Genomic DNA, 19,767 nt, shown 5'->3' on the forward strand with positions numbered 1-19,767 from the left:
TTTGGCAGTTGTGTTAATGGTTTCGGACGGTACACAACGGCAACGGCTCTTGCTGCTGCTCCGTGTGCCTAGGTTCGCTTTTACGACGAAAATTACTTAAGAATAGAGCTGCCTTAGAAAAATTCTAGCTCGAGTTAGGAAAGAAGTATCGCAATGAAATTTGGATTAGCGAAAAGTAGATGTCTGGAACAGTTTTTCCTGGCGTGTTATGGGGGAAAATTTACTTGTCAAAACTCAGCAACTTTGTATATTTATACCCTCCACCATAGAAAGGGGGTATACTAATTTCGTCATTCTGTTTGTAACACCTAGAAATATGCGTCTAATCTATATTCTTGATCGTCATGACATTTTAAATCTATCTAGCCATGTCCGTCCGTCTGTCTGTCGAAAGCACGCTAACTTTTGAAGGAGTATAGCTAGCCGCTTGAAATTAGTGTAGGTCGGATGGTATTGTAAATGGGCCAAATCGGTCTATGTTTTGATATAGCTGCCATATAAACCGATTTTGGGTCTTGACTTCTTGAGCCTCTAGAAGGCGCAATTTTTATCCGATTTTATTGAAATTTTGCACGTAGTGTTCTGGTATCACTTTCAACAACTGTGCTAAGTATGACTCAAATCGGATCATAATCTGGTATAGCTGTCATATATACCCATTTTATTGAAATTTCGCACGTATTGTTTTGGTATCACTTCCAACAACTGTGCTAAGTATGATTCGAATCGGATCATAATCTGGTATAGCTGTCATATAAACCGATCTAGTATCTTGACTTCTTGAACCAATAGAGAGCGCAATTCTCATCCGATTTGGCTGAAATTTTGCGTGAGGTGATTTGTTATGACTTCCAATAGCTGTGCTAAGTATTGCGTAAATCGGTATAGAACCTGATATAGCTGCCATATAAACCGATCTGGGATCTTGACTTCTTGAACTTCTAAAGGGCGCAATTCTCATCCGATTTGCCAGAAATTTTGTACAACAGCTTCTCTCACGACCTTCAACATACTTGTCTAATATAGTCTGAATCGATCAATAGCTTGATACAGCTTCCATATAAACCTATCTCCCGATTTTGCTTCTTGAGCCCCTAAAAGGCGCAATTCTGATCCGAATGAACTGAAATATTACACAATGACTTCTACGCAAATCTCGTCTGATTTGACTGAAATTTTGCAAGAAGTGTTTTGGTACCACTTTTAACAACTGTGCTAAGTATGGTTCAAATCGGTTCATAACATGGTATAGCTGCTATATAAATCGATCTTTGATCTTGAGTTCTTGAGCCGCTAGAGGGCGCAGTTCTCATCCGATTTGGCTGAAATTTTGCATGAGGTGTTTGGGTATCACTTTCAACAGCTGCGCTAAGTATAGTTCAAATCGGTTCATAGCCATAGCTGCTATATAAACCGATCTTATATCTTGATGTCTTGAGCCGCTGGAGAACGCAGTTGTCATCCGATTTGGCTGAGGTGTTTTGTTATGACTTCTAACAAATGTGTTAACTATTAGTTTCAAACCGATCTGGGATATTGACTTCTTGAGTTTCTAGAGGCGAAATTCTTATCCGATCTGGCAGAAATTTTGTTCAATGGCTTCTCCCTTGCTTAGTCAATACGGTCTGAATCGATCTATAGCTTAATACAGCTGCCATATAAACCGATTTCCCGATTTTGCTTCGTGAGCTTCTTGTTTTTGAGACGCTTTTTATTTGAATCCAAAATTATAATTCTAGCCCCATCCGTTCACCACCATTTCGTACATTTTAGTACATAAACGTACGAATATCACATCTACGACCGTAGACCCACATTCGTAACTCTAGCTTTAGCCGTTTGGGCTGAGCGTTGACCTGTCAATCAGTCAGTCAGCCAATCAGTCAGTCAATCACGCGTCTCTTATATATATAAAAAGCAAGTAGGAGCGTGCTAAGTTCGGCCGGGCCGAATTTTATATACCCTCCACCATGGATCGCATTTGTCGAGTTCTATGCGCAGTATCTCTTTTTAGGCAAACAAAGAATATTGAATAAGAACTGTTGTGCTATTGAAGCTATATCAAGTTAAAGTCCGATTCGGGCCACAAATTAATGCTGAACATTGTAGGAGTTATTGTGTAATATTGCAGTTCATTCGGATAAGAATTGCGCCTTGTAGGGGCTCAAGAAGCAAAACCGGGAGATAGGTTTACATGGGAGCTGCATTAAGCTATTGATCGATTCAGACCATATTTGACACGTATGTTGAAAGTCATAAGAGAAGCCGTTGTACATTTCTGCCAAATCGGATGAGAATTGCGCCCTCTAGAGGCTCAAGCAGTCGAGATCCCTTTGTTTGTTTGTTTGTTTGTTTATTGACCACTACGTGAAAAATTTCAGTCAAATCGGACGTGAATTGCGCCCTCTAGAGGCTCAAGAAGTCAAGACCCAACATCGGTTTATATGGCAGCTATATCAAAAAATGGACCAATTTCAACCATACGTAGCACAGTTGTTGAAAGTAATTCCAAAATACCACGAGCAAAAAAATTCAGTTAAATCGGGCGAGAATTGCGCCCTCTAGTGGCTCAAGAAGTCAAAACCCAAGATTGGTTTATATGGTTAAGTTCGAAGATGGGCTATATCGAATAATATCTTGATATAGCCCCCATATAGACCGATCCGCCGATTTAGGATCTTAGGCCCATAAAAGCCGCATTTATTGTTCGTTTTTGCTGAAACTTGGGACAGTGAGTTGTGTTAGGCCCTTCGACATCCTTCGTCAACTTGGCCCAAATCGGTCCAGATTTGGATATAGATTCCGATTAAGGGTCAAAGGCCCATAAAAGTCACATTTATTATCCGTTTTTGCTGAAACTTGGTACAGTGAGTTGTGTTAGGCCCTTCGACATCCTTCGTCAACTTGGCTCAAATCGGTCCAGATTTGGATATAGATCCCATATAGGCCGATCCGCCGATTAAGGGTCTTAGGCACATAAAAGACACATTTATTATCCGTTTTTGCTGAAACTTGAGACAGTGAGTTGTGTTAGGCCCTTCGACATCCCTCTCCTCCTGCCATATAGACCGATCCTCCGATTTAGGGTCTTTGGCCCATAAAAGCCATATTTATTATCCGATTTTGCTGAAATTTGGGACAGTGAGTTGCGTTAGGCTCTTCAACACCCTTCGTTAATTTGGCCCAGATCAGTCCAGATTTGGTTATAGCTGCCATATAGACCGATCCGCCGGTTTAGGGTCTTAGGCCCATAAAAGCCACATTTATTTTCCGATTTTGCTGAAATTTGGGACAGTGAGTTGTGTTAGGCTCTTCAATATCCTTCGAGAATTTGGCCCAGATCAGTCCAGATTTGGTTATAGCTGCCATATAGACCGATCCTCCGATTTAGGGTCTTAGGCCCATAAAAGAAATATTTATTTTTCTATTTTGCTGAAATTTGGGACAGTGAGTTGTCTTAGGCCCTTCGATATCTTTCTTCAATTTGGCCCTGATCGGTCCGGATTTAGGCTGCCATATAGACCGATTTCTCGATTTAAGGTTTTGGGCCCATAAAAGACGCATTTATTGTCCGATTTCGCCGAAATTTGAGTCAGTGGGTTAAGTTAAGCCTCTTGACATACTTCCGCAATATGGCACAGATCGGTCTAGATTTGGATATAGCTGTCATATAGACCGATCCTTCAGTTTTAGATTTTGGGGCCATTAAAGGCGCATTTATTGTCCGATGTCGTCGACATTTGGGACAGTGCTTTATGTCATGCGCTTCGACATTTTTCTGAAACTTGGCCCAGATCGGTCCAGATTTGGATATAGCTGCCATGTAGTCCGGTATCTCGATTTAAAGTCTTGGCCCCATAAAAGCGCCTTTATAATCCAATTTCACTTAAATTTGACACAGTGACTTATGTTAGGCTTTTCGACAGCCGTGTCGTATATGGTTCAGATCGGTTTAATTTCAAATATAGCGACTGCACTTATTAGTATTTGGTCCAAATCGGAACATCTTTCGATAAAACTGCTGTGGGACATAAGGTATGAAATTTTCTCCGGATTTTGATGAAAGGTGGTTTACATATATAACCGAGGTGGTGGGTATCCAAAGTTCAGCCCGGCCGAACTTAACGTCTTTTTACATGTTTATGATGGAGAATATCTAATTTGTTCTTATTTGTTCCAGTAAAAAAAGGTTCCCCATATTTAAAACAATTACCATTATTTATTCATTCGCATATTTCACATATTTTTCATTCATTACGCAAATTTAGAAATATATCGCACAACAACTAGAGTACTTATGATTGAATTTGGTGCAGGAAACGTTTACAACTACTAAAATGACATTCAAAATATAACCAAAATATATTTGGCCAGTTGCATGGCTATAGGAAATAAAATATTTTGTGATTTATAATTTTAGAAGTTTTACGAGTCCTTGTTCATTGCTCAGTTTAAGCACCCGCTGTAACTCCTTCCTCGCCTTCCTGTTCCCCATCGCCAAAGCTTTCAATGCGTTCCCCTATAATGATTTCCTCAGCTAGTTGATACAGTTCCCTAATATCCTGAAAGCAAATGAAAAAACATTTTTTTGTTAAAATATTTAATAATGGATCAACGTGCATTTTATTGAATTTGAAGATCTTTTATCTTGTGGTCTTGTGAATTAAGCTATTTGTTGTGCTTACAAAAGAATAAAAAGTTTAGAACCAGTTTTCAAAAAAGCATACTTCCATTGGTGCACTTCTCACTATAATTGAGTTGGTGACAGTATGTTACTAAACTTGGCGTATACAACTGTTGTTGTGGGTCGTTGCACAAGAATCGCCAAATCGCCAGCAAGCCATTATTATTTCCCATATTTTTAAAAATATTTAAATACTTCAATTAAACATACCCGGGCATTTCTGAGTTGCATTATTTTTTCATCTTCATAGCGCAAATTGTCATATTGGTCTTTGGAAATTAGCAATCCTTCGGCTACATCATTTTCCAATTCTTGTTTTATCTCATTTGCATAACGCTGTTTGGCCACACTGATGGTGCTGCCCTCATCGAACGATTCACCACTTGAAATATCGGAACCTTCATCCGAGGCAACATTTTTGTCTAGAGGTGAAACTTCATCATTCATAATTTCCGGGGCATCGGTATCTTCAGATGGGATGCTGACCTAAAAAGAAATTTGTAAAAAAAAAAATATTTGTTCTTGAGTTTTTCTTTTTGGTCACAAAAATTATTTCATTTTGTTTTTGGACCAGTAAGGAAAGGCAAAAGTCAGGCGGAGCTGACTATATAATACCTTACACCACCGAGTTTACGTAAATGCAAATTTTGCCCATGAACATTCCACTAAGGAACAGGGGCAAACTTCTCACATATCAATGAGAGCAGTCCGATTCAAAATTAGGCTCAATGATAAGGGGCCTCCTTTTTATAGCCGAGTCCGAACGGCGTGCCACAGTGCGACACCTCATGGAGAGAAGTTTTACATCTCACAAATGTTGCCAGCATTAGGAGGGGAAAACCACCACTATTTTTTTTCTGATAGTCTCGCCAGGATTTGAACCCAGGCGTTCAGCGTCATAGGCGGACATGCTAACCTCTGCGCTACGGTGGCCTCCAGTCTACGTACAACTTTTAATACATGGTACCTGTGCTTAATGGGTCGATTATGGATGGCAACTCAACTATAGTTGCGTTGATAAAAGATAAAATCGTTTAATAACAAGTAAAAGAGTGCTAAGTTCGGCCGGGCCGAATCTTATATACCCTCCACCATAGATCGCATTTGTCGAGTTCTTTCCCGGTACCTCTTTCTGGGCAAACAAAGGATAAAAAGAGAATTGATATGTTATTGGAGCTCTATGGCCGATCGATTCGGACCATAACTGAATTCAATGTTGAAGACCATATTGAAGTCATTGTGTAAAATTTCAGTCAATTTCAATAAGAGTTGCGCCCTTTTGGGACTCAAGAAGTATAATAGGAAGATCGGTTTATATGAGTCTGCATCTGGCTATAAAGCGATTCAGACCATGTTAAACACGTATGTTTAATGTCATGTCATGGTGAAGCCGTTGTACAAAATATCAGCCAAATCGAATAATAATTGCGCCTTCTAGAGGCTCAAGAAATCAAGCTTCTTGATCGGTTAATATGGCAGCTATATCAGGTTGTAGGCCGATTTGAACCATATTTAGCACGGTTGTTGGATATCATAACAAAACACGTCGTGCAAAATTTCATTCCAATCGGATAAAAATTGCGCCCTCTAGAGGCTGAAGATGTCAAGACCCAAGATCGGTTTATATGGCAGCTATATCAAAACATGGACCGATATGGCCCATTTACAATACCAACCGACCTACACTAATAAGAAGTATTTGTGCAAAATTTCAAGCGGCTAGCCGTGCTTTCAACAGACAGACAGACGGACGGACATGGCTAGATAAAAAGTTAGCGTGCTTGTACATTGGCAATGCTTTATGTACATTAGCAATCTTTAATGCAAACATACCAATCTGTTTCGTTGAAGCTTTTGGGTTGTTTGCCAATAAAATGTCAGATTTTCTCTTTGTACTCTTGTACTTGTTTAAAAATAAATATCGATTGAATTCTCAAATTTCACTTTTATGGTTGTTTAAGACAACAACCACCAGCTTATCGGGTACAATGCATTACATTTCAAAAATGCCTCCTTCTTTACTTTAATTATAAAGCAAAACTTTTTCTTTGTCCATTGGCCAAAGTAAACTCTGAAAACTTTAACAACATGTGAAAGGGAAGAAGACACTTTCATGCAATCGAACCATAGGATGCTCACTCTGGAAAAATACCTGTGCCAGAAATAAACAAAACAAAAGCTTAACAAGTGAAACTTTTTAATTCGTTTGAAATTCCAGTGATGATTCCGGATTGTGGAACGCATTAAATAGAAGGACAAGCTAACCAGAGGAACTTGTCGAAAGGAATTAAAACAAGGACTTTTATCAATGGTTTAACAAAAATTACAATTTAATACAAAGAAAAACCTTGAATAGGAGATAAACTGATAAAGTTGACAGTATATTCGGAATTATTTTGATACCCTACACCATAGTATGTGGATATTGGTCATTTGGTACCACTACTGTGGTACAGGGTATTATAACTTAGTTTGTAACACCCAAAAGCAATAGAGATAGACCCATTGATAAGTATACCGATTGACTCAGAATCACTTTTTGATTCAATTTAGCTATGTCCGTCTGTCTGTCCGTCTGTCCATGTTAATTTGTGTACAAAGTACAGGTCGCCGTTTTCATACAATCGGCACAGGCCACGCCACAGGGGGCCATTTTATCGCCACTCCTTTGGGGTGACCACCATAAATGACCTATTACGGATGCTGACTGAGAAGGGCTATGCAAAAGGGCCGAAAGGGTCTTGCATATGGCAAATGACTGGGCTACACCCAGAGGTCTCAATGTTAACCCAGAGAAGACTGAAATATGCATGTTCACGAGGAAGACGAAGGTGGGCCAATTTAACGCACTTCGTTTCCTCAATAAGGCGATTTCGATATCTGACAAGGTCAAATACTTAGATGTAATCTTGGACAGGAAACTGAATTGCAAGTGTCACATTCAGAAGCGTACTGTGAAGGCTCACAGATGTTGGGCACTATGTAGACGGGCCGTAGGCTCGAAATGGTGCCTGAATCCTAGGATAGTCCTCTAGATCTACAGGAGCATGATTAGACCATGGGGAAACAGCTATGGAGAAAAAGTGCAACTTAAGGACCATAAAACAGGTTCAGAGAACATGTTGTCTTGGCATAGGCGGAGCGATGAGGACCACGCCCACTAAGGCACTGGAGACTATTTTCGATATCCAACCCATTGACATACAGATCAAGAGTGAGCCAGCCACTGCGGCTATTAGACTTAAGGCGATGGGAGAATGGATTGAGGATGGGAGCACCTCATACCATCGCGGTATAATCGAGGCGACGATAGAAAACCTAGAAGGAAGGGAAGAAGAGACGATGGGAAACCTGGAAGGAAGGTTGGAGGTTTTCGATACGATTTCGATCGGATACCTGCGATGAACCTTTAAGTCGAGTGCGAGGCACTGCTGCCATCGGCACAGTCTTGGATCGTCGGAACCGTAGTATTGCCATCAGGAAGATCATGTTACACGGATGCATCAAACCTAGAGGACAGAGTGGGCCTGGGGGTTTACATTGAAAACCCAGGGACTAACATCTGTTTTAGACTGCCTGACCATAATACAGTCCTGCATGCGGAGATCAGGGCGATCATGGAATGCGTGAAGTGGTGTGGTGCTACCGCGAGGACGTCGAGTGTGAACATCTTTACCGATAGTGAAATTGCCATAAGGGCAATAACAACCAGGACGGTAAGGTCACGAACAGTCTTGCAATGTAAGAAGGAGATTAACGCCTTCTCGCAGAATGGCATAATCCGCATCGTTTGGGTGCCGGGCCATAACGGAGTAAGGCCAGACGACTGCCGTCAGCGTAAAAATCTAAGACGATCTAGCCATGTTCGTCCGTCTGTCTTTTGACATCACGCTACAGTCTTTAAAAATAGAGATATTGAGCTGAAACTTTGCACAGATTCTTGTTATGCCCATAAGCAGGTTAAGTTCGAAGATGGGCTATATCTTGATATAGCTATATAGACCGATCCGCCGGTTTAGGGTCTAAGGCCCATAAAAGCCACATTTATTATCCGATTTTGCCAAAAATTGCGACAGTGAGTTGTGCTAGTTCCTTCGACATCCTTCGTTAATTTGGCTTATATCGGTTCAGATTTGGATATAGCTGCCATATATACCGATCCTCCGATTTAGGGTCTAGGCCCATTAAAGCCACATTTATAATTCGATTTTGCTGAAATTTGGAACAGTGAGTTGTGTTGGACCCTTCGACATTTTTCTTTAATTTGGTTCAGATCGGTACAGGTTTGGAAATAGCTGTCATATGAACCGATCTCTCGATTTTAGGTTTTGGGCCCATAAAAGGCGCATTTATTGGCCGATGTCGCCGAAATTTGGGACAGTGAGCTAAGTAAAGCCCCTCGACATACCTTTGCAATATGGCATAGATCAGTCCAGATTTGGATATAGCTGCCATATAGACCTATCTTCCGATTTAGGATCATGGGCCCATATAAGCCACATTTATTGTCCGATTTTGCCGAAATTTGGGACAGTGAGTTAAGTTGAGCCCCTCGACATACCTTTGCAATATAGCATAGATCGTTCCAGATTTGGATATAGCTGTCATATAGACCGATCTCTCGATTTAAGGTTTTGGGTCCATAAAAAGCGCATTTACTGTCCGATTTTGGGGAAATTTGGGGCAGTGAGTTGCGTTAGACCCTTCGACATCCTTTGTCAATGTGGCTCAGATCGGTCCAGATTTGGATATAGCTGCCATATAGACTTATCTTCCGATTTAGGGTCTTAGGTCCATAAAAGCCATATTTATTATCCGCTTTCGCCGAAAATTGGAACAGTGAGTTATTAGGCCTCTCGACATCCTTCTTCAATTTATTCCAGATCCGTTCAGTTTTGAATATAGCTGTCATATAGACCTATATTTCGATTTAAAGTCTTGGCCCTATGAAAGGCGCATTTATAATCCGATTTCACTGAAATTTAACATAGTGACTTATGTTAGGCTTTTCGACATCCATGTCGTATATGGTTCATATCGGATTATTTTTAGATATAGCTAATTTAAAGACCAATATTTTGTTATACACAATTGAGCAATGACTTGTACTTATAAGTATTTGGTCCAACTTGGAACATATTTCGATATAGCTGCTATGGGGCATAAGTTATGCATTTTTCACCGGATTTTCACGAAAGGTGGTTTACATATATATCCGAGGTGGTGGATGTCCAAAGTTCGGCCCGTCCGAACTTAACGCCTTTTTACTTGTTAGAGGTTACTTTTTAGTTTTTAGAGCGCACAAAAAGCCGATTACTGGTTTAGGTGTATGTCCATAGTGGCATGGGGCGGATTAATATCTGCACCCTCTTCTCAACCTAAACTAAATTTGCCTAAGATTTTAAGTCGATGAAGCCATGTCCGTTCGGCAGTGTATCCTTCTGAACGAATAAAGCTTACTTTGACAAATTTTAAAAACCGGGTCATGTTTTGGATATAGCCCCCATATAAACCAATCTAACAACATGACGCCTTGAGCCCTTGAAGAGAAGAAAGCTTTTGAACTTATGTTAATCTTCTAATTGCATGCAAGAAAATATGAAATACATAAAGAGTGCCTATGATGTTCTATATGAAAAGACGAGTTATTGGCACTTTTAAATAACCAATGGCTATCAAATTCCCGCGGCTATCGGTTCTATAGCCCGCAACTAGCTTGCTCACCCACAATAGCTTGGCAAGTATCGCAACCTCCACATATGTGGCTTATACAGCAAAAAAAAAACATGAGGAAATAAAAAATTATACAATAAAATTTCGTTTCCATCTGATAAACGTAGCCACAACGCAGGAGAGCTGTGGTTACCGCCATTAACAGTAATTGAGATATTTATTCCCATTCATAACATTTTGACTACAGTGGACAAGACATTTGCCAGGCTATACTTACAAACTGTGATGTATGTTCTTCTACCTCTGTCAGAGGAGTTAGCTTTTGTTGCTGTTCAGCCAGTACACCTTCCTGTTGAATGCGTTGCTCGTCAATGTGCTTGCGTATACGTAGCTCAGTTTCCTGGAAACGTTTTCTGCCAGTAGCACACAACAAGTGGAAAAGTTTCAGGCAAACCAATAAAAAGAGAAATAATACAAATTAGCAACCATTTAGCATTCACTACAAATCAATCAAGTATTCATGACAACAGTTGGGGCAGTTGGCGACCGTTGGTATTCTCTTCCTACGACTTACTTACCTAGCCCTTAAAATGTTTTGCATGTCCTTTGGGTCCGAAGTGAATGGTGTGGGTATTCGCTCCGAGCGTTCTTTCATCTTGGCACGTTCCTGTTCCACGAACTCTCTCAAACGTTGTTCGCAAGGACGCCAATCATTATCATCATGTATCCTGCAAAGAGTGAATGATTGTCCACAGCAAGGCAACAATTAAAAAAAAAGGCTTCAAAGGATAAAGCTACAAAAGCAATGAAAGAGTTTGTCCATATTAACTCTTGTTCGGACAATAGCAGGATAATACAAAAAGTTTTAATCCTTTTCACATTTTGTTTTCAAATATTTTCACTTATTACACAAAAATATGAAATTAATTAAATTCTATTCTAGACACAGATGAAATTTAACCTCATTGTGTACCTGGAAGACGGTGTTTATAGGGATAAAAAAAAAAAAAAAACAAAAATAATGCTAAAGACATCAATCAGCCAGACTGTTTTGGTTGAAAATCACATAGTCTGGCCTTATAATTTGGGGTGGGACATAACAGTTTCTGCAACACCTTTGAGATATAAATCACATTACCTCAGAGGTGCTAACATTAAGGCAATTTTAACATAATTGCCGTCATATTTTCACGTTAATAATGTACACTAAGAGAAAAGTAATTTTTCCATATATGCTTAAAAAGTAAGGGCTAGTACCACATTCGTTTTTCACAGGTGAAAACACATGTTTTTTCATGGTAACTTTTTTAAACACTACAAAATTCCCAACTTATCCATCAAAAAATAAATCTAAAATGTGAGTACCAAGCATAAGATAACGGTCAGAGACGACAAGTTAAAAATGCACAATAATTGGTTTGTTTGGAATAGTCAAAAACGAGTAAAACGGCGGGACGAACTTTGGATACACACCACCTCGGTTATATATGTAAACCACCTTTCGTCATAATCCGGTGTAAAATGCATAATCTATGCCACGTAGCAGCTATACATAAGTCACTGTGTCAAATTTCAGCGAAATCAGATTTAATATTTGCCTTTTATGGGCCCAAGACTTAAAATCGAGAGGTCGGTTTATATGGCAGCTAAAGGGTGATTTTTTTGAGGTTAGGATTTTCATGCATTAGTATTTGACAGATCACGTGGGATTTCAGACATGGTGTCAAAGAGAAAGATGCTCAGTATGCTTTGACATTTCATCATGAATAGACTTACTAACGAGCAACGCTTGCAAATCATTGAATTTTATTACCAAAATCAGTGTTCGGTTCGAAATGTGTTCATTCACCGTAACGTTGCGTCCAACAGCATCTTTGAAAAAATACGGTCCAATGATTCCACCAGCGTACAAACCACACCAAACAGTGCATTTTTCGGGATGCATGGGCAGTTCTTGAACGGCTTCTGGTTGCTCTTCACTCCAAATGCGGCAATTTTGCTTATTTACGTAGCCATTCAACCAGAAATGAGCCTCATCGCTGAACGGTGAATGAACACATTTCGAACCGAACACTGATTTTGGTAATAAAATTCAATGATTTGCAAGCGTTGCTCGTTAGTAAGTCTATTCATGATGAAATGTCAAAGCATACTGAGCATCTTTCTCTTTGACACCATGTCTGAAATCCCACGTGATCTGTCAAATACTAATGCATGAAAATCCTAACCTCAAAAAAATCACCCTTTATATCAAAATTTGAACCGATCTGGGTCAAATTGAAGAGGGCCTGAAACAATTCACTGTCCCAAATTTCGGCGAAAACGGACAATTAATGCGCCTTCTATGGGCCCAAGACCTTAAATGGAGAGATTGGTCTATATGGCAGCTATATCCAAATCTGGACCGATCTAGGCCATATTGCAGGAAAATGTCGGGGGGCCTAACATAACTCACTATCCCAAATTTCATCGACATCGGACAATAAATGTGCCTTTTATTGGTCCAAAACCTTAAAACGAGGGATCGGTCTATATGGCAGCAATATCAAAATCTGGACCGATCTAAGCCAAACTAAAGAAGGATATCGAACAATTGGCGGACCGAAACAATTTTCAAAAACGCCAGATCTCGGAGATGCGTGCACCGATTTAAGCGAAATTTTGTACGCCACCTTATGGTATCCCAAAAACCCGAAATTGGTATACACTTTTTGGGTCCAATAACCTGGGGGGACGCCCCATCCCAAAACTCACCCGGGCGGACATGTTTACCGATTGGGACAATACGGGTATCAAATGAAAGGTATTTAGTAGAAAAGTACGAACTGGGTATACAAATTTTGCCCCAAGTGTACGGGGGGTACCGCTTTGGGCAATATGGGTATTTAACTGGACATCAAATAAAAGCTATTTAAAAGTAGAGTAAGAATCATATAAAAAAATACACTTCTTGGTATTTGAGACGCCTCCCCACCCCCCAAAACTCTCCGGCAGGGCTTATTTATCAATTGGGACAATATGGATATCAAATGAAAGGTGTTTGGAAGTTGAGTGCAAATCTCATATATAAAAATAAATTTGTGTTTGTTTCTAGGTTTGTTTGTGTGCTCCTTATGGACTCAGAAATGGCAGAACCGATTTTCTTGAAATTTTCACAGATGGTGCATAATGATCCTGTGGTGAAAATAGGGTACTACATTTTTTGATGTCTGAAAAGGGGGGAGGGGCAGACATCCCCCTTACCCTAATTTTCAGAAACGCCAGATCTTGGAGATGTGTGCTCTCTTATAGTACCCTAAAAATAAAAATTTTGTTTCCAAAGTTCGGATGGGGTACCTAGGGGGGCCGCCCCATTCTAAAACCTACCAAACATATATTTAGACCAATCACGACAATACGGGACTCAAATGAATGGTATTTAGGATAGGAAAACGTATCTGATATCCAATTGTCGGACGAAGTGTTAGGAAGACCACCCCAACCCCCAAAACACCCCTAAATCGGACATATTTACCAACCATGGCAATATGTGACTCAAATGAAAGGTATTTACGAGTAGAATGCGAATCTAATATCCAAATGTGGGACCAATGTGGGACCACGTGAAAGGTCTTTAGGAGTATAGCAGGAATCTGATATCAATATTCGTGAAAAGTGTCTATGGGGCCACCACACCCAAATAGGAAATATTAGCTGACTATTGCAATATGAGGCTCAAATAAGAGGGTTTTTAGAGTAGAACACGAATCCGATATATATTTTTAAGGCCAACTCACTGAGTGGTCGCCCATCACCCAAAACACCCTCCAAGCCGGTCATATTTGTCGACTATGGAAATATGGGGCTCAAATTAAAGGTATTTGGAGTAGACCACGTATCTGATATCAACATTAGGGACCAACACTCTGGGGGACGTCCCACCACCATAACAACCCCCAAATAGGACGTATTTGCTCACCAAGACAATTTGAGTCTTAAAGAGAGTGGAACTAAATATTCATAGTTTGTAGGACCAATACCCCAAACCGGACAAATTAGCTGACTTTTGCAATAAGGAGTTTAAATGAGATTAGAAAACGAATTTGATACCCAATTTTGAGGGCAATGGCAATATGGGTTTCAAATAAATGATATATAGATATATTAGAATATAGTACGTTGCTGATATATTTTACGGGCTTAATGTTTGGGAGACCATCCTAATCGCCAAAACACCCCTAAATCAGGCATATTTACCGACCATGTCAATGTGGAGCTTAAATGAAAGGTATTGGGGGGTAGAGTAAATACTGATACCCACTTTCGGGACCAATTTATAAAAAATTTAAAAATTTTTCTACCATGCCAATATGTGGCGCAAATGAAAGGTATTTGAGATTAGAAAACGACACAAATTTTGGAGCCATGTGTTTGGGGGATGCCTTATCATGTAAACTCCCCTAAACCAATTGCAATATGGGGTTTAAATAAATGGTATTTGAAAGAAGATCACTATGCTGATATTTTTTTCAGGGCCAAGTGTCTGGGGGACCACCTCACATTCCAAGGAAACTTCCACATAAAGTAAAAGAAGGCGCAGCGTAGCGGGCCCGGGTCAGCTAGTCTGTTATAAGAATTTGGTCCAAGGTGTCTACAGGGGGTCCCCAACCCCAAAAACCCTTAAACGTGTGTGAATGTCCAACGTCACGTCACAACGTGACTACGAATCTGGTATACATATTTGGGATAGAGTCTGAGACCGGCTCGCCCACTAAATACCCTTCAATAGGACGTGCAGTTCGAGCGGGATAACATGTGAATTAAAAGAAAGGTATATATCAGTAGAGTTCGAATCCAATGTTGATATAAGGATTCAAGAATTTGGGTCACGTCCAGCCGTCCTGCCGTTCAGCAGGATATGTCATAGCGTCGGGGCGAGCGACCCTCTCCTCCTAATAAAAACAACACAAAACTGTCATGTAGGACGACCGAGAATATATTCTACTCAAATGAAATGTGTTAGAGAGCAATCCACCTCCCCATATCCTACCCAAAAAAAAAGGAATTAAAAAAATATAAGAAGGCTGATCAGAATAGAATAGGACAGATATACAAGGACTTTGGTAGCAGAGTACACTTTTTACCTTCAAATTGGGATAGACACCGGGGGGACCTACGGATCTTTAAAAATGTGGTATCCCAAATGGTAGCTTTGAAATATGATTTTGAATGTAGATAACTAAAACAACAACAAAATATTAATTAGTGTGGATCTGTACGAGTTCCGTAGCCCTGAATATCTAGATATCCACCTTCAAAATGCTTGACTTTATGGGGCCAGACAAAATCGTGCTCTAGCACGATGCTTATATTATTTCAGTGTTCGCCCCCTAAAATCCCTTCAAACTGGCCATGTTTGCCTAATACGCAAATAAGGGGCACATATGATAGGTATTTCATAGTAGAAAATGAATTTAATATCCAATTTTGAGGCCAAGTGTTTAGGAGGTCGTCTCACCCCATAAACTACCCCTAAATCAATGGCAATTGGGGCTTAAAAAGAAAAAGAAATTTGAGAGTGGAGCACGGTGCTGATATTTTTTCAGGGCTTAGTGCGCGGGTGGCCACTCCACTTTATATACATCTTAAACTGGACATATTTGTGGATTATGGCAAATAGGGGTTCAAATCTCGTATCTGTTTTAAACTGGACATATTTGTGAATTATGGCAAAAAGGGGTTCAAATCTGGTATCTGTTTCATGGTTTCAGGGACGCCTCACCTCATAAGCTCACCCTAAACAACACATATATACCGACTATAGCAATATGTAGCTCCAATGTAGTTTTTGGGAGGAGTAGAGTATGAAACTGATATCCACTTTCGCAAAGGGTTTGTATACTCCAATCCAATACCAAATCCAAGAGAATGAAGTAGATCTTACATCCAAACTTTAATGGGCGGACCCTCCCCTTAACCTATTTTCAAAAACGCCAAATGTCGGAGATGCGTGGGACGATTTAACCCGAATTTAGTTATTTTATAATAACTTAAATAAAAAATGTTGTATCTTACGAATTACGAGCTCTGATATATGGGGATCCGCTTTACCCTCATAGTGGACATACTTACCGACCGTAGCAATATAAGGCTCTAATGAAAGGTATTTGGGAGAAGAGCACCATATTGGCGCGAAATATCTGAAAGGTCGTACAAACACCCCAAAACAGGACTTAATTCCACACATGACCGTATAGGACTCAGATAAAATAGGAGATTGGTAGAAGGCGCAGCGGAGCGGGCCCTGTCCAGATAGTTATTTTATATGAGCCGTACTATCAATTCAAATAAAGATATCATGCATTGTTCTAAATGTTATGTGTTTTTTTTTTTTAATTTTCCTATAGCTATTAAAAAATCACCCTTTATAACATCGTCTGCTTAAGAGACGGATTCATATCACTCTTCAGTCAGCATCCATAATAGGCTATTTATGGTGCTCACCCATAGGAGTGGCACAAAAATGCCTCTTTACTGCATGCCCTGTGACACTTTCTTTGTTATCTTTATGTCAAGGGAGCCACAGTTTATCCACTTACTTTCCTTCCAAGTTAGTTGACATTTTTCAGTGTACTATGTTGCAAATAATTTCCTTTATAAGTAACTTGTATCTAGGGTGTTTCATTGCTCCCAAGAAAACCAAGATACATAATTTAAGATTTTTTAAGCCACCAGCAAGACCAGACGTTGTAAAACAAATAACATTTATAGCTAGCAGGGTTTTGTGGCTCAAGGCATAGAACACGGTTTTTATTCTTTCGTTCATTCGCTTGCTTTTCTCAGTCTTGCCAACCCTGAGCATTGTGCTGTGGGATGTGGGATGTGCGGGTGTGGGTGTTGCGTATGTGCACATCACCATAAACTCATTTACATGTGAAAAGCTTTGGCTTAAGACGTAATGAAAAAAGACAATAAAAATTATTTCCTGAAAACATTAAAATTGTGTTATGATTTATTACCCCAGATCAGAGTCATATGCAAAGGAGCGCTAAAACAAAAACACAGATGGGGGAACACGTTTCCGATTTATACGCCAACACATAATGGTATAATGGGAAGAAAGGAAGGACGTTTTTATAACAAAAGTGAATTAGCTCAAATATAATAAAATAAAAAAATATGTAAAGGCTTAAGTAAAATGTTCTTCAGAATCCATGATGTGGAATAATTTCTTTATTTTTGTACACCGAGGTATGAGTGATGTATTCACTTTCTTTAGCGCATATACGAGTATTAATTTGTTAATCTATCACCCACTTTCTGGTTTAAGAATTCGTAAGACGACAGGTATTTTTACATTGTTTCAGATCTTAGGCATGGATATAATACGGAGTGAACAGAAATTGTAGCATGCGTTATGCCACGTGCTTGTCAATATTATCGATGTCATGGCTACTGATAGAAGTAACTGCAATTTTTGGACAAAAAGGTGAGGTTAAGCCTTCCGACTAAGGCGACGGCATTGTTACCAAAACCGTCATCGCAGCCAAATCGTAAGAAGAGGTCAGCAGTAGCGAGCGAAGACATCGCTACACTCGCATCAAAACCTAAAATGCTATCTGGGCTACGACGAAGAAAAGTAAAAACAATTAAAATGTAAAAAGGCCTGAAGTTTGGCCGGGTCTAACTTTGGATACCCGCACCTCGGGTATATATATAATCTACCTTTCGTCATAATCCGGTGAGAAAGTGCATAATTTATACCCCCAAACCAGCTACATCAAAATATGATCCGATTTGGACCGAATTCAGCACAGATATTGAGTGTTCAAATGAGTAAAAGCCATTGTTAAATTTTGTAGAACAAAATATTGGTCTTTTTGGTAGCTATATCCAAATATAGACCAATCTGAACCATATAAGACACGAATGGCAAAAAGCCTATCAGAAGTCACTGCGTCAAATTTCGCTTTGTATCCAAATCTGGACCGATCTGGGCCAAAATTGGAGAAGGATGTCGAGGGGCCTAACACGCCTCATTGTCCCAAATTTCGGTGAAATCGGCACAAGACCTTAAATCGAGAGATCGATCAATATGACAGCTATATCCAAATCTAAACCGATCTGGGCCAAAATTGCAGAAGGATGTCGAGGGGCCTAACACAACTCACTGTCCCAAATTTCGGCGACATCGGACAACAAATGCGCCTTTTATGGACTCAAGACTTTAAATCGAGAGATTGGTCTATATGGCAGCTATATCCAAATCTGAACCGATCGGGGCCAAATTGCACAAATGTGTTGTAGGGCCTAACACAACTCAACGTTCCAAATTTCAGCGGCATCGCACTTATTGTCAGATTTCGCCGAAATATGGGACAGTGAGTTGTGTTGGGCCTTCGACATCCTTCTTCAGTTGAGCACATATCGGTTCAGATTTGGATATAGCTGCCATATAGATTTAAAGCCTTGGCCCCATAAAAGGCGCATTTATAATCCGATTTCGCTGAAACTTGACACAGTGATTTATATTAGGCTTTTCGTTATCCGCGTCTTCAGATCAGTCTATATTTGGATATAGCTACCGAAAAGACCAATATTTTATTCTAGAAAATTGAAAAATGACTTGTGCTTATTAGACCACTCAATGCCTGAGCCGGAAGGGTGTTTTACATATATACCATAGGTGGTGGTATCCAAAGTTCGGCTAAGATGAACTTAACGCCTTTTTATAGGGGGTATATTAATATAGTCATTCCGTTTGCAACACATCGAAATATCAACTTCCGACCCTACAAAGTATATATATTTCGGATCGTGGTAAAATTCTAAGACGATTTAACGATGTCCGTGTGTCTGTCCGTCCGTCTGTTGTAATCACTCTTGAGCCTTCAAAAATTGTGATATTGAACTGAAATTTGGCACAGATACGTCTTTTAGGTGCACGCTTAAGTTCTTGAATGGGGCAAATCGGACCATATTTGGATATAGCTACTATATAGACCTATTTTCCGATAAAAGGTCTAATGCCCATAAAAACTTTATTTTTCATCCGATTTTGTAGAATTTGAAACAGTGAGTAGTTAAAGGCTTCCCGACATCTGACCCAAATATGGTTCAGGTCGATCTCCCGATGAAGGGCCTGAGGACCATAAAAGCTTTATTTATTACCCAATTTCGCTGAAATTTGCAACAGTGAGTTATTTTAAGCCTTCCGACATCTGAGCTAAAAATGGATTAGATCGGTCTATATTTAGATATAGCTGCCATACAGACCGATCTCCCGATAAAGGGTCTGAAGCCCATAAAAGCTTTATTTATTACCCAATTTTGCTAAAATTTGCAACAGTGAGTTATTTTAAGCCTTCCGACGTCTGACCTAAATATGAATTAGATCGGTCCATATTTATATATAGCTGCCATATAGACCG

The 19,767-nt window shown here is 39.7% G+C and overlaps 2 protein-coding genes across 3 annotated transcripts in view; one reads left to right on the forward strand and one right to left on the reverse strand.

Moving 5' to 3' along the window:
* LOC106093852 (adult cuticle protein 1) overlaps positions 1 to 19,767 on the forward strand; it is a 405,361-nt gene that overhangs the window by 245,512 nt on the left and 140,082 nt on the right. The gene's annotated exons all lie outside the window — the stretch shown is intronic.
* LOC106085680 (protein split ends) overlaps positions 4,198 to 19,767 on the reverse strand; it is a 121,866-nt gene continuing 106,296 nt past the window's right edge. For both annotated transcript variants that reach the window (XM_059364532.1, XM_013250018.2), the window contains 4 exons: positions 10,936 to 11,085; positions 10,635 to 10,770; positions 4,895 to 5,170; positions 4,198 to 4,562 (listed from right to left, as the gene is read on the reverse strand). In XM_059364532.1, coding sequence (XP_059220515.1) covers positions 4,452 to 4,562; positions 4,895 to 5,170; positions 10,635 to 10,770; positions 10,936 to 11,085 — 673 coding nt within the window. In that variant the 3' untranslated portion in view covers positions 4,198 to 4,451. The remainder of the gene's footprint in view (positions 4,563 to 4,894; positions 5,171 to 10,634; positions 10,771 to 10,935; positions 11,086 to 19,767) is intronic.

The sequence above is a fragment of the Stomoxys calcitrans genome, chromosome 3, assembly GCF_963082655.1.
Source record: "Stomoxys calcitrans chromosome 3, idStoCalc2.1, whole genome shotgun sequence".
NCBI lineage: Eukaryota > Metazoa > Arthropoda > Insecta > Diptera > Muscidae > Stomoxys > Stomoxys calcitrans.